Raw genomic sequence first — 20,665 nt, forward strand, 5'->3', positions numbered from 1 at the left:
AGGAATCGACGCCCTTACTAAAACAAGGTGTCTTCAGATTACGATTATTAACTGCATTAAGCTCTTCTTGCTAACGCGTGAGAGATCACATCTACCGAGGCACCCAATTGCCTTTCTGTTTAGTGTTTACATTCGTTACCGCCATGTCAGCACCATTTTTTTTCGCAAGTTCGAGTAAGACAGACATCTTTCAACCATGTCAAAACGCTAATTAAGTTGTCGGCTAAATAATTATATTAATACTGTGTATTTTGGTTATTTTTTCTACGGGCGTTTACCTGAACTTTTTAAAATCCGACAGTGCAGCAGGTGCCCCTATTAATCCGCCATCTTGAAAGTTTTTATTGACAACCGACGGAGATGTGACGTCATCACTTTCAGTGCTGTCAACTTTTGTTCGGAAGTACTCTGGATTTATTCTTACCTTATATGAAAGCAGAAGAAATAATGTCTTCTAGCAGACGATTAGAAAATAAATACATACACGCAAAAAAGACATGAGCTTATGTGATCTAACTCACGAAGATGAGAACGATGATGGATATTTACTTCCTTTTGGCAAGTAAGAATTAAATTGTCATGACATATAAAGAGAAAAACTCACATGCTGCCATTGCATACAAAAAGAGAAATACACCATATATGCGATCGGGCAGGGACGTTTGTCATATACGTCCCAGGATCGGGGAACAAGGATGAAAGAGTGACAAAACCACCTTTTTTCTTTCCACCAGATTATTCATATGTATCTATATTTATGCGTCATAGATTCGCAGCTTGGCTATAACATGTCAGAAGGAAATTCACACTTCAATATCTCCAAGAAAGAATCTCAATATCTATATCTTCTACCCTTGGAATGGTAAAAACAGTACCAAATTTGTAACAGGAGGGAGTTAATGAAAAAAAACCACCCTGCCACTGCAAGGATTCGAACTAGAGACCATTAGGTATCTAGCCCCAAACTCTACTACTCAACTAAATGGAAGCTCCAACTAACCAAGGCTAGGAAGGTGACCTGTACTCTAATTCTTTATAATGAATATAAACCCCTACAAAATTGAACATTTAACAGCAGTTTCAACTTTCACAGGGAATGATATGTTCCTTTCAGGTCTATTTTTATAAATCAGTATGCTGACTACATTGTTCTTTCCATTGCTTTTTGGGGCCCACCCATATACATCTAATTTGAGTTATTTAGTAAATGTTTTGGGAGAACCCATACAATTTTAGAATCACATCTGTTTCACACAGGATATCCAAAAGAGCTAGAAGATTTGATGAACTTGAATCTCAGAAATGCAGCCAAATCTGTGAAGATGATGAAAACTACTTTTCACAGGATCTGTTTCACTCTCAGACTGATGACTCATATTCAATGGTGCCAGATACAATGGAAAGGTAGTATAATATCTATAGTTTAACAGATAGCTTTAGAGCATCAAATTATGAATGCAAATGATGTATTTGAAAATGCAATGTACTGTTCAACCACATAGACTTTATTTAAAGAGGATAATACATGTTTAGCTGTACTTATTTCAGGAATGTACAATATATACGCCCATCCCAGCTCATTGGTAGCATTTATATTAAGCTGTCTTTGAAAATGTATATGTATAACAAGTATGCTATTTTTTCTGTTAATACCAGTGATATGACACTGGCAGTTTTCTGATGAAGGGTAGGTGTGTACTAGGTAGCCAGGGCATTTAGGACTTAACGCAGATGACTAAATATGTCATTAATATTGTATTGAACAGATACTGTATATTTAGAATAAAACAATTTTTAATTTTAAAGCAAAATCTGAAAAAAGTGACATGACATTTACCTTCACTGAAGTGAAACACTCAATTTTATCTGCTTTATACCTGTATTCCAATTTTCAGATTTTGCAGATACTCACCATCAACAATTCTTGACATTAAGACCAAGAAAGATGCTACAGCACATATTGTAGAGTTGGCAAGTAGTATTTTAAAATCCATATTGTAAATTTTGCATTCTAAGTATGTATTTTGAGGGAGCACATTTGGTCATGGCATATTGTATAACAGGTTTGATTGCCATTGTAAATGTCAGTGCTAGTGAATTTTAGTTGAAAAAGAGGCACATCATAAGTTTTTGTTTCCTGCTCTGAAGCCCAAATATGGCATGTACAAATGAGATATTCTAGATTGAATACTTGAAGGCGAAATTTATTTGAAGTGAAACAAACTCTTTACACGATATATATTACTTTAGTTGACATTGAATCTAAAATTGTGATTTGAATGTTGTCAAACTCCATCATAATTCTTTACTGAAAATTACAATTTAATTGCTGATATTATAGCACTTGATTACAGCCCCGGGGTACTTTCGACCAACAGACACTGATATCAGGTTATCAGGGAGTGAAGGTGTGCAGAGGACAGTCAGACATCTCTTCAGTAATCCAGAGTAATGCTTTTGAGGCACTACCACATCCAGCAAAACTATTCAGAAGGTAAACATTGAATGCTCTGACACACTTATTTGAATAACCAAACTTGATAAGAACTATTTAATTTTCAGCTCCCGGGCCATGTAAGCTTATGCCATGGTGTGTCGCCTGTCTGGTGTCATCTTTCCACTTCAAATAAATTCTTCTCAACATTTGAAAACTCCAGGTTACTGATATTGGGCTTGTGTCATGTTAGGTCTTGCTACCTCAAGTTCAGGAAAATAGAATGCCGCCTGTCTTTCTCACTTGCCATTTTGCCAAGTGTCTTGTCCTTTGAATTTGATTAACAGCACAATAATACATTGTACTTTCAACTAACTCTTCACTTTGTTTTTTTTTTTATTTCCTTTAATTAGACAAAAGAAGATATATGGTCATCAAATGACAAATAAATCAAAACGAAGTCTCCGAGTCCAGCAACACGACAAGGACAACCAAAGTGTTGCTATTCATCTAAAACAGCTTCGACTAAAACAGTCAAGAATTGATGCTAACAAGTAAGATGGCCACTAGATTACGATACATGAATAAGAATGTGATTTGGAAAGAAATATTTGATTGTAGAAATTCAAAGCTTGGACTTCACAAATTTGTTGATCACTGAAATATACATACATTTTGTATTATAAAATTAAAAACTATATTACAGTAGGTGTATGGTCCATAATTGTTTATCATAAAATAAGCTTCACATTCACTTGTCTGATGTAAGTAACAGTGTAGTCATCATAAATTATGCATGAAAAATCAATTCAGTATATATTTACAAACTAAAGAAATTGTTTTGAGATACAACAAGGCTGATCAAACTCAATCAAGAAAAGCAAGCCACTAAAGTGCTGTAAAGGATTTTCTAAAAATGATAATAGTGACCTTGAACCTATAACCCAGCATCTTAAACTTGCTGCAGACATTATGTAAATATGAAGTTTGATCAAAATCACTCCTGTAATGAAACCACCAGAATGCTTACAAAGATTCTCTAAAAATAGTGGTGTGACCTCAACTTTAACCTTATGGCCTTGAAACTAAACTCGTCCTAGACATTACAGTTCTGTATCAGAAAGTCTCAAGGACTGAAAGAGCTAGCATTCTAAACTTCAAAGGCCTAAACTCATGAAATATGGCTAAAAGGTGAAGGAGAAATCTTTTTATGGTTTTTCGATTGAAAAACAGTGGTGTGAAATGCTGGTATATTTGAGATGTGCATTGTATACCACAAGAGCAATGCAGGCCCGTTCCTATCTTCTGTGTAGGTACAACATGTACATTTGATACATTTCACTTACCATAGATGTGTGAGCAATAACTTTGCTTTGTGAAGAAATTCTGCAAACTACTGTGAAATCATTTATTTTCGTGGAGTTCAAATTTTGTGGTTACCCAAAAATATGTTTTTTGTTGGCAACTGATTTTATGGATAAATCTTGATTTGCAATATTCACTAGTACTATAATCCATGTCAACTTGTATCTATTGATCATTTTGAGGACATGTGAATTTAGAATACCATTAAAATAAATGAACATCCCACCCCAACCCAAAAAAAAAGTTAACTATTTGACAGTAGTTTATGCTCAACCAATAATTCTTTGACTAACAAAGATGGCTGGATCACATTTTTTCATATTACTTATTCATATTACAGAACTTAATTACCCTGAACTTTTGTCTTTCAGAGAATCTGAGCAAACTAATTTAACTGATCAAACTTATCCATCTCAGAGTACAAGCAAAGCCAGTACATCAGCTATGGTATGTATCAGTTAAAAACAACCCAAAATCATACACTGTCGAAATCATCAAATTAATCTATATTTCCCTGCATGTGTACTGAATGTAAGCAGACTTCCTGTAATTATTGTAAGCAGATCTATGGCTACCTGTTATTAATGTAAGTACATCTATGGCTACCTGTAATTAATGTTAGCTTACCTATGACTACCTGTAATTAACATGCAGATCTATTAATTACTGTGTTCCGGTGGTGCACTGGTAACTCACGCTCCTTTCACCATGTCACCCAGGGTTTGATTCCTGGAACGGATGTGATAAGGTATGGTGTCACTTGCTCAATCACTTTGATTTTCCCTGGGGACTCCGGTTTCCTCCTACAGTAAGCCACCACCCCCCTCCCACCACTCAACCCCCCCCCCCCCCCCCAACCTCTATCATTTGCTTCCATCTGGGCCAACAGGAGTGATTAATATAAGCTAATAGCTTGTTTTGCAATTGCTGTAAAATAAATAAAGTCTATATTTTTATACATTAAATTTCAGTAAAAATAATTTCAAGGTAAGTAGATTTATGACTGCCTATATTAAACCTTTGTAGACATCTCACACAATGAAGCAGAAGTCTAGCATTACTGCCAGCATATCAGACTGGGAGACCATCGAGTCCTGGATCCATGGGCGATGGAAATCACACTCAGGCCAACCTTTAAACCAGCATGTTCAAGAAGAATGAGGACATCTTGTACTGATTGTGGCCTTATAATATCCTATAGCCTACAAAACACAGTGTTAATACAGGATACCGTCGAGTCCTGGATCCTTGTATGATGGGAATCACTCTCAGGCCATTATTTAAACTGGCATGTTGAAGAAGAATGAGAACCTCTTGTACTGTTTTTATCATAGCCTTTTAATACAGGAGTATCTTGAGAGAACTTATCTATTTTTAGAAATGAAGTTCCATTACACTATATATTGTATATGGCCAAACTTCCATCCATATTTCATTTCTCAAAGTGACCTTCTATTAATACTCTTACTTCGTATTTACATTTCTGTAAGTGTTCATAAATAAATGTGGAAAATTTTGAATTTGCAAATAAATAGTAAACATAAGCTTTACCTGAATGTCTTTCCTTAAATGTCTTTCTTTAAATTGCTATGATCCAATTTATTGACATATACTGTGTTATTTCAACATCTCTTCAGAGTATTTAATGGCTGAAGGTGTGCAAATAGTTTCTGAAATTGACAAGGTTGACTATTGAAATAGGTAATACAACTTTTGTAAAAATTACCATCGTAATTAATAACAATGACGTCAAAAGATGTTCTTATGTCTGGTTTATTACTTTTTCCTCAAAATTAAAAACACATATAAAATAAATTCAAACAATATTGTTTCATCCATCATGATTCCTCTTTCTCCATATATGAACACACAATATACCATTCAGCACTAACAGTTTATCTATCAATTCTTTATTCAAAGTTCCATACATCAATTTGCTCCACATATTCTGGAAATAGCAAATGGGTTGTTGTTGGTCAGGAATTTGATCTGTTGGTGCCCTAAATCTGTTTTTGCTACAAAGACAAATGCATATCATTATTGGGGTAATCAACACGAAGTATATACTGTATTAGAACAGGAAGTGTATACTGTATTAGCTAAAGCCTATCTTTGCAATATTACATGGAAAAATTATCAATGAAGTTTCTCAGTACTTTTTCACAATCCTTTCCATCATATGTACATGAAAAAAAATTACATTCCTTAAACCTTTGACTTCTAAAAGGGTACATTAATATTCCCCATCAAATCAAGATACATTCATTGATTCATATCCAATAGTTCATTACTGATGACAGGGTTCTTTTACCTATTGGATCAGTGGTAAACAAACCATATTATAAAACATGTACCTGCCGGGTTCTGATATTCGTTATTGGTTTAGAATATGATAAGAAACGATTAAACATGTACCTGCCGGGTTCTGATATTCGTTATTGGTTTAGAATATGATAATAAACAATTAAACATGTACCTGCCGGGTTCTGATATTCGTTATTGGTTTAGAATATGATAAGAAACGATTAAACATGTAAATTCGTTATTGGTTTAGAATATGATAATACCTGCTGGGTTCTGATAATAAACAATTAAACATGTAAACGTTATTGGTTTAGAATATGATTAAACATTAAACATGTACTGATATTCTGATTAAACATGTACCTGCCGGGTTCTGATATTCGTTATTGGTTTAGAATATGATAAGAAACGATTAAACATTTACCTTTTTTTCGTTATTGGTTTAGAATATGATAAGAAACGATTAAACATGTAATGATCTAGACGTTAGTTATTTACTTCTTTCTCTGTGTAATTCCCAACATGAATTGGGATGATGATAAGAAACGATTAAACATTTACCTGCTGGGTTCTGAAGCCACTTTTTTTCCTCGTAATGATCTAGACAGTTATTTACTTCTTTCTCTGTGTAATTCCCAACATGAATTGGGATGATGGGTTCCAGTTCTTGAAAAGCCTGAAAAATGTGAAAATTGTAACACAACAGTTTGTGCTTTAATATCATACACATCTATTTTAATCCATTTCAGATTATTTCATATCCCAGTAACTGCTATATGTTATTCCAACATCTGTTCGTAAATACTGTATTTGTCCTAATAGAGTCCAAAGGATCTAACACGTAAAACAATGACTAACTGGTGGTAACTCTACTGTATTTTTCCACAAATAAGCCCCTTCTTCATTTTTGCAAAAATAATCAATTTCAAAAAAGTAAGCTAAGAGGTGTTTTACAAATGAGCCCTCCCTCAACTTTAATACTATACTTTTACACTAGGGATGGCAGCTTATTTGAGAATAAATATGTTACCTTTTTAGCAACAATTTTCGTGGGTAGGTTAATAAAATACCAGACATCGCCCTTTTGCCAAATGTTTTATACAGCAACTCAACAGAGAGTTCTATGTTTGATTTACCTTGACTTTCAGTATTATATGCATCAGTAGTAATTTTTTTATAATCTCTCATTGCTACATGTACATATGATTTGTCAACTTTGTTCACTTACTTCTTTTCCAAGTAAATAAAGTGGTGTAAACTTTTCTCTCTCATTCTGTTGGTTGATCTCTTCTGATACAGTACAAACAGCCACAATGTTTTTCTGAAATCATATAATATACATAATAAAGACAGAGACAGATAATTACATCAAAGTAACTACAACACCACCATTCTTTGCAGGAATCACAAACGTTAGCATAACAGTACTTAGATACAATGTGTATCACAAGTAATTATTGTTTTTGGTAATTATATACTACCCTCTTAATAGTGAGTTGTGTGGACAGGCTAATGTCTACGCAACATAATCAATATGCGTTTAAGAATTAAGAATTTGTTATCTCATAACCAATCAGCTTAAATCTGCTGTTGATGTTCAGGCATTTTTTTAATTTTTTTTTTTGGGTGGGTGGGGGTTAAAAGGTTACTTCCATGTTACAATTGTGATAGTTTTCAAAGTTCAAAACCTTTATACTAGTGTCTGTTGTAATAGTTTTGAATTTTTAAACTTATTGTTACATGACCCTCTGGATACATGTATTTAGTAAATAAATACGTATATCCATACACACACATGTATATATATTTGGACATTTGTTTTTACCTGGTCTTGTGATAACAACACACAAATAGAAATAGTCAGGCAGTCTGGGACATATATTTTCTTAACAAAAATTTATTTAACCACAAATATCATAATAAAATTTGTTTTATCTTAATGACCATCTGATGCACACTTAATATAAAAAAATGAACCAGTCCTAGACATTTAATTAGGGCATATCATCAGAGTTAACTAATTTTTTCTCTTCTTCCGAAACAACCATTTATTTTCCTAATGTCTCACTTGACAATGCCTCATTTTGGATTATGTCCTCTGGCCAAAATATACAAGTCATTAAATTGGTAGTTACTACTCCCTACTTAATGCTTAACTTTGACAGTATACTTCAGTGTAGTAGCACTATAAAGTTGGCATCAGTTTCACATTATCACAAGAAGGCTTACACAAACATATTGCAGCCTTTAACAAGCACATGCTCTTAACAGCTGTTGATAGGATGTTATGCAATATAATCTAAACCATTTAGACATTAAAACAATTTCAAGAAACAAAGATGTACTTGCCAGAACATAAAACAAGGCTGAGTTTATCATTACAAGAATACGAGGGAGTTTCTATGTGATAGCTGCACAATATTCTCAAAGATACAAACACAACAGCACCGGACAATAAACATCAAGAAAATGGCAAAAGAAAGATTTACACTGATACTCCTGAAAAAATACAAGGTGATTAAGACCAGGTGTTCTGGAAGAAAAAGCCTCATCTGCTTCATCGACGATACCCGCCATGTAAACCTTGCTCAATCCAAGTAAGTAATGTCATGTTCTCAAATGAGAACAAGGTATACAACAACTGAACCAACAGGCAAACTTATGAGCATCTAACACGCCTAGCTTCATGTCACACAAAGAAATAGAATATTTCTCCATGAGATCACCATAAAACTTCCCCATCATTTTCATCGACCTGCATCTTTTGAACCCTTGTGTTACGAGTTTGTCTGTCAGTTGACGACTTCTTGCAAAAAAATCATGATAATAGGAACAGGCCCTTGATTATCAAAATCAACTGTGACATGTAAATATCATAGGTTGGAAATGCAGGGATATTGCTATCCAGGAAAGGAAAATTCACAATAGGGAACTTGAAATCATCATGTTTATCATACAGCTTGATGGAAAGCTGTCTATGTTGGTTTCCTCTTAAGAAAAGATCAAGATATGTAGCTGATGTAGAAGGGTCTGTCATATCTTTGATTTCCAATTTTAGTGGATATATATGATGGACTTAGTCAATAAATTTCTTGTTATTTAAAGACAAGATGTCATCATTATATCTGAAGGTGAAATTAAATGACATGGCAAGGTCTTTGTGACCTGTTTTCATAAACTCTTCAATGGATTCAGCCTTGTATGAAAGCAAAAACAAGTCAGCCTGTGATCTTTGCCTCCTAAGAAACACAGACCAGATTTATTGAACCCTAAACCTCAGACCTTCACCTGCAGTTGTAATGTCAAAACTGCACTAACTAACCTGCAGTGGCCCAATCAAGTAATTAAATTAAAGGACAATGTTAGAAGTTAATGTTCAAGTAAAATGTAATGCAAGATCTTACATTGCCAGAATTAAGGAGACGTTTGAAACTGTCCACCAGGCGTAATTTTTCAGCATGGATCTGGTAGGGAAAAAAAATTGATAAAATATGTGTCAAAGTACAAGTTATATGGCATATATGCAACCGTGTTTGTAATAGTAAACAATGATAATGTCTGTGATGGATAGTCAAAGCAAGATATATGACCATAAGAAATCAAAGAAAAAGCTCTGAATTAAAGAATGACCATTTGACTATTTCTTTATAACTGATTCAAGGATTATCGATCCGTGATAACTGAAATTACACTTAACCAATAATATGCAGAATGAAAGACTTAAAATTTGCATTTAATATCAATAGATTCTGTGTCAGATCAAGTGTAATTGCTCACAAATATATGCTTTTCTAATGGCTCTCTGACTGTACTAGGTTTGTAGAATCCATTTAAGCCATCAATAGCAACAAGAACTTTGAATCTGAAACAAAAAACCATTACAATAGTACATAAATGCTCTTCAGAAAGCTAGAATTTGAAAATAAAAAAGAAACAAAGTTAAGGATCTTATACACTGTACTTCTCCTGATCAAGATCTATCTACTTATTAAGTTTCATGTTCATACCTCCTTTAGTGTTTTGGTATGCCTTGAATAAAATTATGATGGACAGATAAACAGGGGTACGGACAGACATAGCAGGGACTATATGCTCTCCCTTTGGGAAGCATGATAAATACTGTATCTGTGCTTTTTTCCCACTGTAATACCTCTTGTTTCTTGTTTCAGTAATTCTGAATACCTATATTATACAACAAGTCAGCAAATGCCTGCTATTTCTGCCATATCACTGATAAGCCAATATTGAACTGGCCAATATTAGTTCAGGAAAGAGTTGCATTAGATATTCTTATTATCTGCCCTTCAATGGCAAAAATATAACCTGGCTCACATTTCAGTTTTTACAACAAAAGGCATTATTTGTGAATAGTGAAATAAAACCATAATATTTGTCATATCATGGACCATAGATTCCAATGGTCTTCATTGTCAAATATTACCCCTGCAGGGATAAATGTTTGTACCATTTTAAATATTCTTATATCTATGTATTCATGTTAATATAATTGTACTTCAAAAGAAACGCTATCAGACATACCAAAATGACAAAGAAAGGAATATTAATCTTATATTGAGTTTAAGCAATTATTCACTTCTTTGATAAATAACTCACTTGTTGTTTGAAGCATGAATCATCACTTCATCAAGTAACACATCCACCACATCATCAGAGTATTTCTGTCGCAACACACCCTGTAATAGGCAAATTATAATTAAGTAACTGTGCTATTGAGTAGTCCAGTGGGTTTGATTATATAATTGCAATTTCATTTTTGTCTTGGTCAATATCCGCTGTGGCCAAGACAAAAATAAAATCACAGATAGATAATTGGAACCCTTCAGACTAGCTTTTCATGAAAGCACAAGAGATTGTTTTCAAGAGGTAAACCGAACAACAGGCTCCCAAGGCACCTGGAAAGCATTTAAAATGTATGTATACTTATTTTTCTTCAACATGTTCATAGACCTTTTAACTTATTGTCCAGTACATTATATGACCAGTAGAACTTAATAGTGACATCAAAGTGATTTTTCCATTCTTCGTCGCTCTGAGCATAGTTAAAATACTTACAAATTCTAAAGTTTAAACACTTACAAAGTCTAACAAAGATTTGAGAGGACTTCCTTCTTCTGTAACTTCTTTTTTTGTCCATTCAATATTCTTTGTTACCTAAAAAATGACATTTGATTCTGTTTAAGTCTGGAGAGGCTTACTGCAGCATAAAATATTTCTTGGTAATAGTTGCCATATCTGGAGCAGGTTTCATGGTTAATTTTTACCTCCAAGAATTTTGTTAGTCCCAGTTACTTACACTCTTCAATAAAACTTCACTTGTGTAAATTAATAAAACTTAATTACTTCTTAAGAAATAATTCTTCATTTGTTATTTATTGATATATACTTGAAATGATCCACATTATGTTGAAACAGCTGTAAACAAGTAAACACCAGTAAGCAAAGGAAAATTATTTATAATACATTATGACATTTATTTTGTTTTATTTGCTCCTCTTTAGAAAATAAACAGCATCAATATAACTGATGAATGCTTCCTTAAAACAGGGGCAATACCTCTGTAATGTAGGGTTTTAGGCCCTGAATTTGGTACATTGAACATGGTCTTAGTATGACCAATATATACACCAAGTCTCATTATCCTAGTTTCAATGCAAGCAAAGTTATGCTACGTACACTAAAATTTTAACAATGGGCAATAACTCTGTAATTGAGGGGTTGAGAGCACTGAATTTGGTGCACTGCACATTGCCTTAGTATGATCAATGTATACAAGCAATCCAAGCAATCTAAAGTTTTGCTCGCCTTAGTATGATCTATGTATACAGCAAGTTTCAAGATCCTTGCTTCATTGTGGGGAAAATTATGATCTAGACACGAAGGGATTAAGAAAAAGATGAGCGGATGCTGGACAAAGCAGCAACTATATTGCCAAAACAATTTATGGGAGCATATTAATGATTGTCATTCATTGTTATCCACACTGCAGGGAAAGCCTGACAACTGATAGAACAGCAGTTGATTCTATTTTGGCAAGAAAGCTTGCGAGACCTATCAACCTTTACCGAAGTGTAAACATCAATTTTATTGATGAGGTCACATTAAGAATGCACACCAGAAATGTAAATATTTATGATTATAGTTGTAACATGACACCAGGAAAATTGTTTTAGTTTATTCTATATTGCAGTAATGACTGGTATAAACTGAATGCATGCCACAGAGTTTTAAACCAAATCATTGTTACAGCATTAATGTACAGTAGAATAATTCATCAACACTTTAAATTCCATCACTTCATACTATTTATTCCACAGACCAGAAATGCCTAGGGCTAACAATTTTTTTTTAAATTCATGTGACTGGGGTGACCAATTTTGGTTTGGGATCTAACTCGAAAGGCAGCTTTTCTGCAGAAAAGCAATCAATATGGATTGGTTTATTACCAAAGTGTTTATTCCAGTATGAATACACCAAGCTGTACCTTCAACTCCTTTATCAGTGGAGCATTCATGGCCGCAAAATAGGAGATCCAGCTATTAGCTTGTTCAGGCAGATTGGTGAAGCCGGGTTTAGTCAGTGATGGAGTGGATGATGTGTGAAACTTTGTCCAATCTTTCACTGCAGAGACCAATGTTATTTTTAGTACACCAATAAACATAAAGTTACCTTACTTTCATAAAACACCTTTGTATAAATCTTTAAAAGACAATCAATGCAAGTTTTAAATAATGAAATTTCAATAACATTTAAATATGAAGCCATTGATAAGCCATAGATAAGTCCTTTTATTTCTTAAACACAAATCATGTATTACTACCGATGAAGGGAAGGTGTGAACGACACACTTACTATAGTATTGAACAAAGTAGTGATACTATTGTATTGAAGTATTCAAATAATCGAGTCAAGTATACAACGACCTCTGTGATTGGTCGGGGGCGGAGTTTAGACAACCTGAATAGTTGATCTGACACCCAATTTGTTCCGGTAGGCGGAGTTAATGTACACTATCAGTTACATAACAATTACTAAGTAATCGCTGGAAAAATGTCCAACGACGGCAACAGTACGCAAAATTTTCTTCGACGAAATTATGTCCGATACGAACGATATGGGGAATCCTGTTTTTGTACAAGGCGATGTGGTTGTGATGGATAATTGTGGATTCCATCACCATAGACAGGGAGAGCGCATTTTAAGAAATATGCTGAAAGAATATGGCGTGTACCTGGTTTTTCAGCCGCCTTATTCCCCGGAATACAACGTAACTGAATATGTATTCAATGTCATGAGACAGAGGCTTCGGGCAAATACCCGACTTGTGTCAGAATTTCTGGAACTTGCAGTAGTAAATGCTCTAGATATTCCGTCCAACCAACTTCAAAGTTTTTTTCACATGTTGCGGATATGTATAATTTTCGATGGAAAGATAAAAAATAAAATAAAAAATATATGGGACCACAGAATTCCCCCCCCCACCCCCACTTTAAAAAAAAATAAATAAAACTAGTACAGAATGACAATATGACTATATTCACTGTTAAGATGTTATGAATTCTCCGGTCCCAGTGCTCTAACCTGTTGATATATATTTTGTACGTAAATTAGTTTAGTACTGAGTAACTTTCGTTTTCTCGTTGTACCATCGATGGAAAAGCAAGGTTTCATTGGGTGTAGAACGAAACAAATGGGACAACTCAATTAGGTCTGATCTGAAGCCACCTGTGACTTGGACTCTTCCAATTAACCTCTCGCGACAGTCGAGTGTTTGTAAAATGCCGATGTCTGCACAGTATTTTTTCACCTGGCTCCACCCACAATCGATCTAGACTTGGCTCTGCCAATCAGAGAGCTTGTTGCATAAATTTAAGGAATTCGATTGGTGAAGTACTTCAGTACAATACTATCAATACTTTGTTCAATACTACAGTACTTGAAACGTTCACACCTTCCCTTCATCGGTAGTAAGTACATTGTGTACACAAAGCAAAACATTCAGAATCAAGATTTTAGGAAATGTTACACTACAGTGTGACAAAACATGTTATTTTTATCAGGTTTATTTCATCTTACATATGATAGTTGTCTTACCCCATGGTATATGAAGCAGCATATGCTTTTGTTTGCCACAATAATGCATCACATGATTTAGTGTGCATGTCTTTCCAACTCCTCTTGGTCCATCTATTTTTGACGGTCAAGGACAGTAGGCAAATTCTTCACTTATCTGATGGAAAGTTTTCCAATAGCACAGAAGAAAGCAAAAGGAACATCTCCTTATTTCATTCAAAACTCAAGAAAATCTACCTGATGATGACTGACTTCCAAAGTTGATCAAAGCCATTTAAAGGCATTTTTTCTACAATTGAAATTCTGAAAAATCAGATACTTAAAATACATCTTAAGATGACATTTAGCAAAGTTTGTTCTCCTTATGACATGTTACAGTTCGCTGAAATGGTCAATATCTTTGATGCAATTCAAATTCTTGAAATAAATAAAAAGGATACAAATAATAAATTTTGGCAAAGGACAGTTGTAGCTGCTGTTTTTAATAATGTCAATTATTTCCAATGCTGGTTTGCGAATCATCAATGACAGTTCTCCGAATGCATCTGTCTGTAGAAAGACATAAAAAAATATATATCTAATTGATAATAGATAGTATCAAATTTCAACAAGAGGCCCATGGGCCTTAACGGTCATCTGACAAAAAGCAAGCCAAACCTAGAAAGTGGGTTGAGGTCATTCATTTGAACAAACTTGGTAGCCTCTCCTCCAAGCATCTTACAGGCCCAATATCAGCACTCATGGACTTTTGCTTGTTGAGAAGAAGTCGTTTGTATATTTTAACATATTTGACCCCTGTGACCTTGAAAGTGGGTTGAGGTCATTCATTTGAATAAACTTGGTAGCCTTTCCTCCCAGCATGCTACAGACCCAATATCGGCACTCATAGACTTTTGCTTATTGAGATGAAGTCCTTTGTATATTTTAACATATTTGACCCCTGTGACCTAGAAAGTGGGCCAAGGTCATTCATTTGAACAAACTTTGTAGGGCTCCATGCCAGCATGCTATGGGCCAAGTATTAGCCCCCTAGGCCTTCTAGTATTTGAGAAGAAGTTATTTAAAGATTTTGACATATTTGACCCCTGCGACCTTGAAAGTTGTTCAAGGTCATTCATTTAAATAAACTTGGTAGCCTTTCCTCCCAGCATGCTACAGACCCAATATCGGCACTCATAGACTTTTGCTTATTGAGATGAAGTCCTTTGTATATTTTAACATATTTGACCCCTGTGACCTTGAAAGTGGGCCAAGGTCATTCATTTGAACAAACTTTGTAGGGCTCCATGCCAGCATGCTATGGGCCAAGTATTAGCCCCCTAGGCCTTCTAGTATTTGAGAAGAAGTTATTTAAAGATTTTGACATATTTGACCCCTGTGACCTTGAAAGTTGTTCAAGGTCATTCATTTAAACAAACTTGATAGCCCTTCATCCCAGCATGCCACAGGCACAATATCAGCAATCTGAGCCTTTTGGTTATTGAGAAGAAGTTGTTTAAAGATTTTAACATATTTGACCCCTGTGACCTTTAAAGTGGGTCAAGGTCATTCATTTGAACAAACTTGGTAGTCCTTCATCCCAGCATGTCACAGGCCCAATATCTACACTCTGAGCCTTTTGGTTAATGAGAAGAAGTTGTTTAAAGATTTTAACATATTTGACCCCTGTGACCTTTAAAGTGGGTCAAGGTCATTCATTTGAACAAACTTGGTAGAGCTCCATGCCAGTATCCTCTGTGCCAAGTATTAGCCCCCTAGACCTTCTAGTATTTGAGAAGAAGTCGTTTGAATGAAAAGTTTACGGACGGCGCACGGCGCACGGCGGACGACGACGGACGAAGCATGATGACTATAGGTCATCGGACCCTTCGGGTCCGATGACCTAAAAATCAACATTACAGCAAACAATTATCTTATAAGGGTGACAATTAGATACAAATGGCTCTATAGGCCAGTCTGCAGGATTTATTTAAGCTCTCTTATAAGGCAAAAACAGTTCCATTAAGTTGAATAATGACTTCCATCCAGCAACTGGAAGAATTTCTGCACAGTGAGGAATTGACTCCACAGCTCTGGATTATGCACTCACTGACCCACTGTACACCCTCAATGCCTTTGCAATATAGCTCAGCAGCACTGGGCAGCTGACCATGTGAACTGGCAACTGTCAGATGAGTCAGGGTTTTGTGTGGCCTTTCATGATGGCAGGAGGCATTTTTGGCATGGGGTGGGTGAAAGGTATGTGGACTGATGCGTCACTGAGCATGACCTTTTCATTGGGGGTTTGGTAATGGTTTGGGCAAAGATCAATTTTGATGATCTCACTGACTTGTACATAATTGAAGGTAGTGCCCTCACAGGTTTACAGTACTGGGATGAAATCTCTTATCTAATAGTAAGACACTTTGCAGGTGCTGTCAGCCCTAAATTTGTCCTGATGGACGACAATGCTCACATAGAGCTAGACTTGTGAATGACTACCTTCAAGCATAAATCATATTGAGTGTAAGGACAGGCATAGTCTTTCACCCGACCTTAACCTGACTGAGCATGCGTGGGACATATTACAGCAATGCATTTCCAACCATCCATGGCTTTCTCTCAATGGACAAGAGCCTGCTGATACTCTTCATTAAGAATGGCCTCTAATTCCACAATTGGCTTTATGGAGCTCGATTCCCAGCATGCCAAGCTAATGTTGTGCCATTATTGGGGCCAATGGAGGACATACTCATTATCGATAACTGTTACTGAATCCACTGAAGCATTTTAAATTTTCGGTAACTTAATAGGGTTTTGAAATTTTTAAGTAATCATGCACAACACTCTTGAATGAAATTGATTTAAAGTGGGTCAAAATTGTTTTCTTATTCTTTGACTTCACTCTTGCATTTCAAATTCACAAAGTTTTTACCTTTTGAAACAAATATATTTACAATTAAAAAGTGATCACTAACTTTATGTGCAAGTAAAATTTTATCTAAACATTACCACTCTTCCTGAAAAGTTTATTAAAAAACTTGTATGATATTTTACTTTACTTGTTTCAATATCACAGAAGTGAAATGAACAAGCCTGCATACAGATAAAGATCATGTGATAATTTACACCAAAATACATACACAATATATAAAATTCATTTAATCTGTACTATGAGTTCAGTCATCACAATATAACTATATTTTAGGTTTGATTGGAATAGCACTTGTACTTAATGAGAAACTGAGCTAAATACAAAACTAAAATGTCCAATTTCTCGACAATTTCAATTTTTTGGAGTCTGTAGATCATAAAATCTTAATGATAATCTGTAAGAGATGGATGTATTGAGGTGTCCACTATGTGTTCAAACTATAAAAATAAAGTTTGGTTCAAGTTGGACTCGTAATTTATTCAGAAAGGGATCTAAACACAAAATAATTAAAGTTAATTGTTATTAGGAAAGTAACATTATGATAGTCTTGTTTTCTCAACTGTGTGCTTGTTCTTACTTATACATTAGGAACAATATGCAAACTTGTACCAGGAATGAAATTTGTAATCGAGAATGTCACAAAGCGTATTTTAGAACAACAATCAACATTTGATGAGAAACACAGGTACATGTTAAGGTGCTAATTTACTTCATCCTAACCACTAACTTTGTTGAAGGTGTGAATATACAACTAACAATATCATTTATGATTTATGCTTACCTGTTCTCTGAGAAATGGATTAATAAAATTTGGAAAATACAACTTCTGATCATCATTGCTGACTGTGTAATATAATCCCTCCTGATCCACGGTATGATGTGACTGTAAGCACAAAATATAACTAGATGAAAATTCTTACATCAGTAATAATATATAAACGCAAAACTGGCACGTTATAATACTTGCTTTTAATATAAGGCAACATTCCTTAACATCTGACATTATTTCCCCTTACATGCTGATTTTGTATGTTTTGTTCTATTTCAATAGTGAACAATGCTGTGCAGATCATTATTACAGAAGATATTCTTGAAAGCAACTGTAATATCCTTTTTTCTTTTCTATACCCTCAAAAACTTCTAAACAGAGCATGTGTATTTTTGGTATTTTCAATGCAAATCATATTAAAAGCAATAAAATGGAGATTACAACATTGTTGCAATACTTACTGAAACAATATGTACAGAATAATGCATATGTTTCCATTTCATATGAAATGAGTCACAGAATTTTTCATTTCAGCAAGCTTTTAGCAAGATAAAATGACAAATTTGTGATGATTTTCCTAAATCTCATATAAAACGGAAAAGTTTAGAGCCATTTCAAAATACTCTTTTTTTATCTTATATAACATAGCATGATTTTCAAATTTTCATATTATTCTTGAAGTCATACTGGCTCATTATATATAACATACATTATACTTTATTAACATACCTTATTTTATTTCTATCTTTCATTAAGCTCTCATGTTCTATCATTTCATGATTAACATATCATCCAAGAATACAATGTCATGGAGTGTCACTACATCACAGCCAATAATGATATTGTTCCTCTTTGACATATGAATTACTATATTTTGATAAAGAAGATGTGGAATTTTTATTAAGGTTTGAAATTAAAAGGTCAGTGTTAATCTTGACAATCTCAAGATCCTTCATGCTTGTATTAGATATGCATGATAAATGTTATTATGTTATTAAATCTAGTCTCAGCGTTCTACAGAGTGATTACAATAAGTTATAGACAGCTCTCTTTTTAATTAACTTTCGAGACATAGTATACTTGGCATATGCACTTGGGCTTAAATTCTTACAACTAGTTGATCAATATACCACAACCAAGAAAAAATAAAACATAACTAACTGGATCCGATTCAGTGGTTCTGAGCATGTCTTCACTCCTGACCACAGGTTTAGAGGATCTACTGGAGAAGTCACCATGTCCTGTTTTACCATGCAGTAAAATTTCCTCATCAGATGAATCACTAGAATCTGAACTGTCAGATGATGAACTCCCCAGGACTGTGTTTTCTTTCTGAGAAGAAGAATTTTCTCTCATTTTTCTCAAACTTTCAGAAAAAGATATTCTTTGTGAACCTGCAGAGTCAACTGGTGGACCTGAAGAACCATCTTCAGATGATGTTGCAAAAAAACTCTTTTGGATTTTGCGAACATGAAACGGTCCTGAAATTACAAAAAAATGTTTCAAGAATGAAAATAATGGAACATTTACAAAACACCAGCATACTGTAATACCATTAGATGTTTATATTATAAAAAAGGACAAGAATGGTATAATAATGTTTATTGTGAATCTGACTAAGGTACTAGATAAAATATGAAACCATGTATGAAATCAAAGTAAATCAGCAATGAGCTTTAAAAAAGGCAACAGAGGAAGCACTGCCCACCACTTCATCAGATTCTTTATGCTAGTATCTTGTGGCAGGCAAATTAATCTGATGATTGATACAATAATGAAGCACATTTGATTTTTTTTTTTTTGTATTATTATTATTAACTTTATCTCAACTTTAAATATAAGGGCAAATTGTTTCATGTTATATGGATAACATCCTTAATGTCCTTGTGAGCATAGTTGCTTCTATTGACATATCTTAATAATTCTTCACTAGAACCACAGACTTAGTGCTTTGACCAAGATTGTACATGTTGGACTGATAAAATATATGTTTATCTAGTCTAAATTATGGGAAGGCAATCAACAGCTTGGTTGGGTAAAGAAGTGTTTACAGTTTTATTTGTGAATGCGTGACCTCTAGCATTTGCCATGAATATATTTTTTATCTATACAGGCCTAGTTTTTAAACATTTCCTCTTGTGTTAAATGATTCTCTAGGAAAGCCAAGACTGGATAATTGACCTATAGATCTATAGTGTTCGGTTGTTTTTATGATTTTCCTATCATGTCAGTCGTAGTATTTTAATGGGACGAATAATCACAAGTGGTTGCGAAACGTCTTGGTGCAAATTATGATTGTTGGGTCCGATACGTTCGACATTCCCTGTTGGTCATTATGTTCTCCTCTTGTTTAATTGAAGCTATTCCAAATGTCCTCTTTCAACGGATTGGCGAGAGATTATCCTATCCTATTAGTATTAAGCAACTGTGAATCTAGTCTACAACAACAAATCCTAACTTCAAAGATCCTTTAAATGTTTTGAAAAGTCACTTACGAGTAACAATTCTTCGGGAAAGCACGGAGGCTATCACAACTCTAACACTAGTATTCATCTTGCATTTATGTTTCGTTGCAGTTATTTAAATACAAGGAATATCCCTACTGCATGTGGCCTTCAGCGAAGCCTCCAACCGGCATCATGAGCAATGCGAGATTTCCACTTCCCGTAAGAAAGCTAGCTTTCGATGTGAAGACGCAGATTCGAGACCAATCAAATTTGTTTTCTAATGTGATAAAAAAAAACAGGCATGCAGTATATTTAATCCCCATATGGTTTCTCCTTCAACA

General features: G+C 34.4%; 2 protein-coding genes across 2 annotated transcripts; one reads left to right on the forward strand and one right to left on the reverse strand.

The window, feature by feature from the left end:
- The first annotated feature begins 497 nt into the window (after positions 1–497).
- LOC132553638 (uncharacterized) lies at positions 498–4,960 on the forward strand. Its single transcript, XM_060217901.1, has 7 exons — positions 498–562; positions 1,258–1,404; positions 1,896–1,971; positions 2,355–2,494; positions 2,848–2,988; positions 4,171–4,246; positions 4,826–4,960. Exons 1-7 carry the CDS (start codon positions 498–500, stop codon positions 4,958–4,960), a joined length of 780 nt encoding a protein of 259 aa, XP_060073884.1.
- Positions 4,961–5,554: 594 nt separating this feature from the next.
- Positions 5,555–20,525, reverse strand: LOC132553941 (small ribosomal subunit protein mS29-like). Its single transcript, XM_060218239.1, has 13 exons — positions 20,373–20,525; positions 19,039–19,358; positions 17,890–17,991; positions 14,635–14,743; positions 14,216–14,308; positions 12,606–12,742; positions 11,201–11,275; positions 10,718–10,797; positions 9,881–9,965; positions 9,508–9,567; positions 7,332–7,424; positions 6,665–6,779; positions 5,555–5,814 (listed from the first exon to the last, which is right to left on the reverse strand). The coding sequence occupies exons 1-13, from the start codon at positions 20,428–20,430 to the stop codon at positions 5,729–5,731; spliced, it is 1,413 nt and encodes a 470-aa protein (XP_060074222.1). The 5' UTR covers positions 20,431–20,525; the 3' UTR covers positions 5,555–5,728.
- Positions 20,526–20,665: the final 140 nt, after the last annotated feature.

Source organism: Ylistrum balloti, unplaced genomic scaffold (assembly GCF_031769215.1).
Source record: "Ylistrum balloti isolate Yb309-2 unplaced genomic scaffold, AGI_CSIRO_Ybal_v1 Utg369640, whole genome shotgun sequence".
NCBI classification, from domain to species: Eukaryota; Metazoa; Mollusca; class Bivalvia; order Pectinida; family Pectinidae; genus Ylistrum; species Ylistrum balloti.

Bases quoted from the DNA above. Each gene is read 5' to 3' on its own strand.
- LOC132553638 (XM_060217901.1), top strand. From the start codon at position 498: ATGAGCTTATGTGATCTAACTCACGAAGATGAGAACGATGATGGATAT. The intron at 563-1,257 runs GTAAGAATTAAA...TGTTTCACACAG, and splicing joins TATTTACTTCCTTTTGGCAA to GATATCCAAAAGAGCTAGAA. The intron at 1,405-1,895 runs GTAGTATAATAT...TCCAATTTTCAG, and splicing joins GTGCCAGATACAATGGAAAG to ATTTTGCAGATACTCACCAT.
- LOC132553941 (XM_060218239.1), bottom strand. From the start codon at position 20,430: ATGAATACTAGTGTTAGAGTTGTGATAGCCTCCGTGCTTTCCCGAAGA. The intron at 19,359-20,372 runs GTAAGTGACTTT...TTGTAATTTCAG, and splicing joins TTCCCGAAGAATTGTTACTC to GACCGTTTCATGTTCGCAAA. The intron at 14,309-14,634 runs GTATCCTTTTTA...CGTCAAAAATAG, and splicing joins TTTGCCAAAATTTATTATTT to ATGGACCAAGAGGAGTTGGA.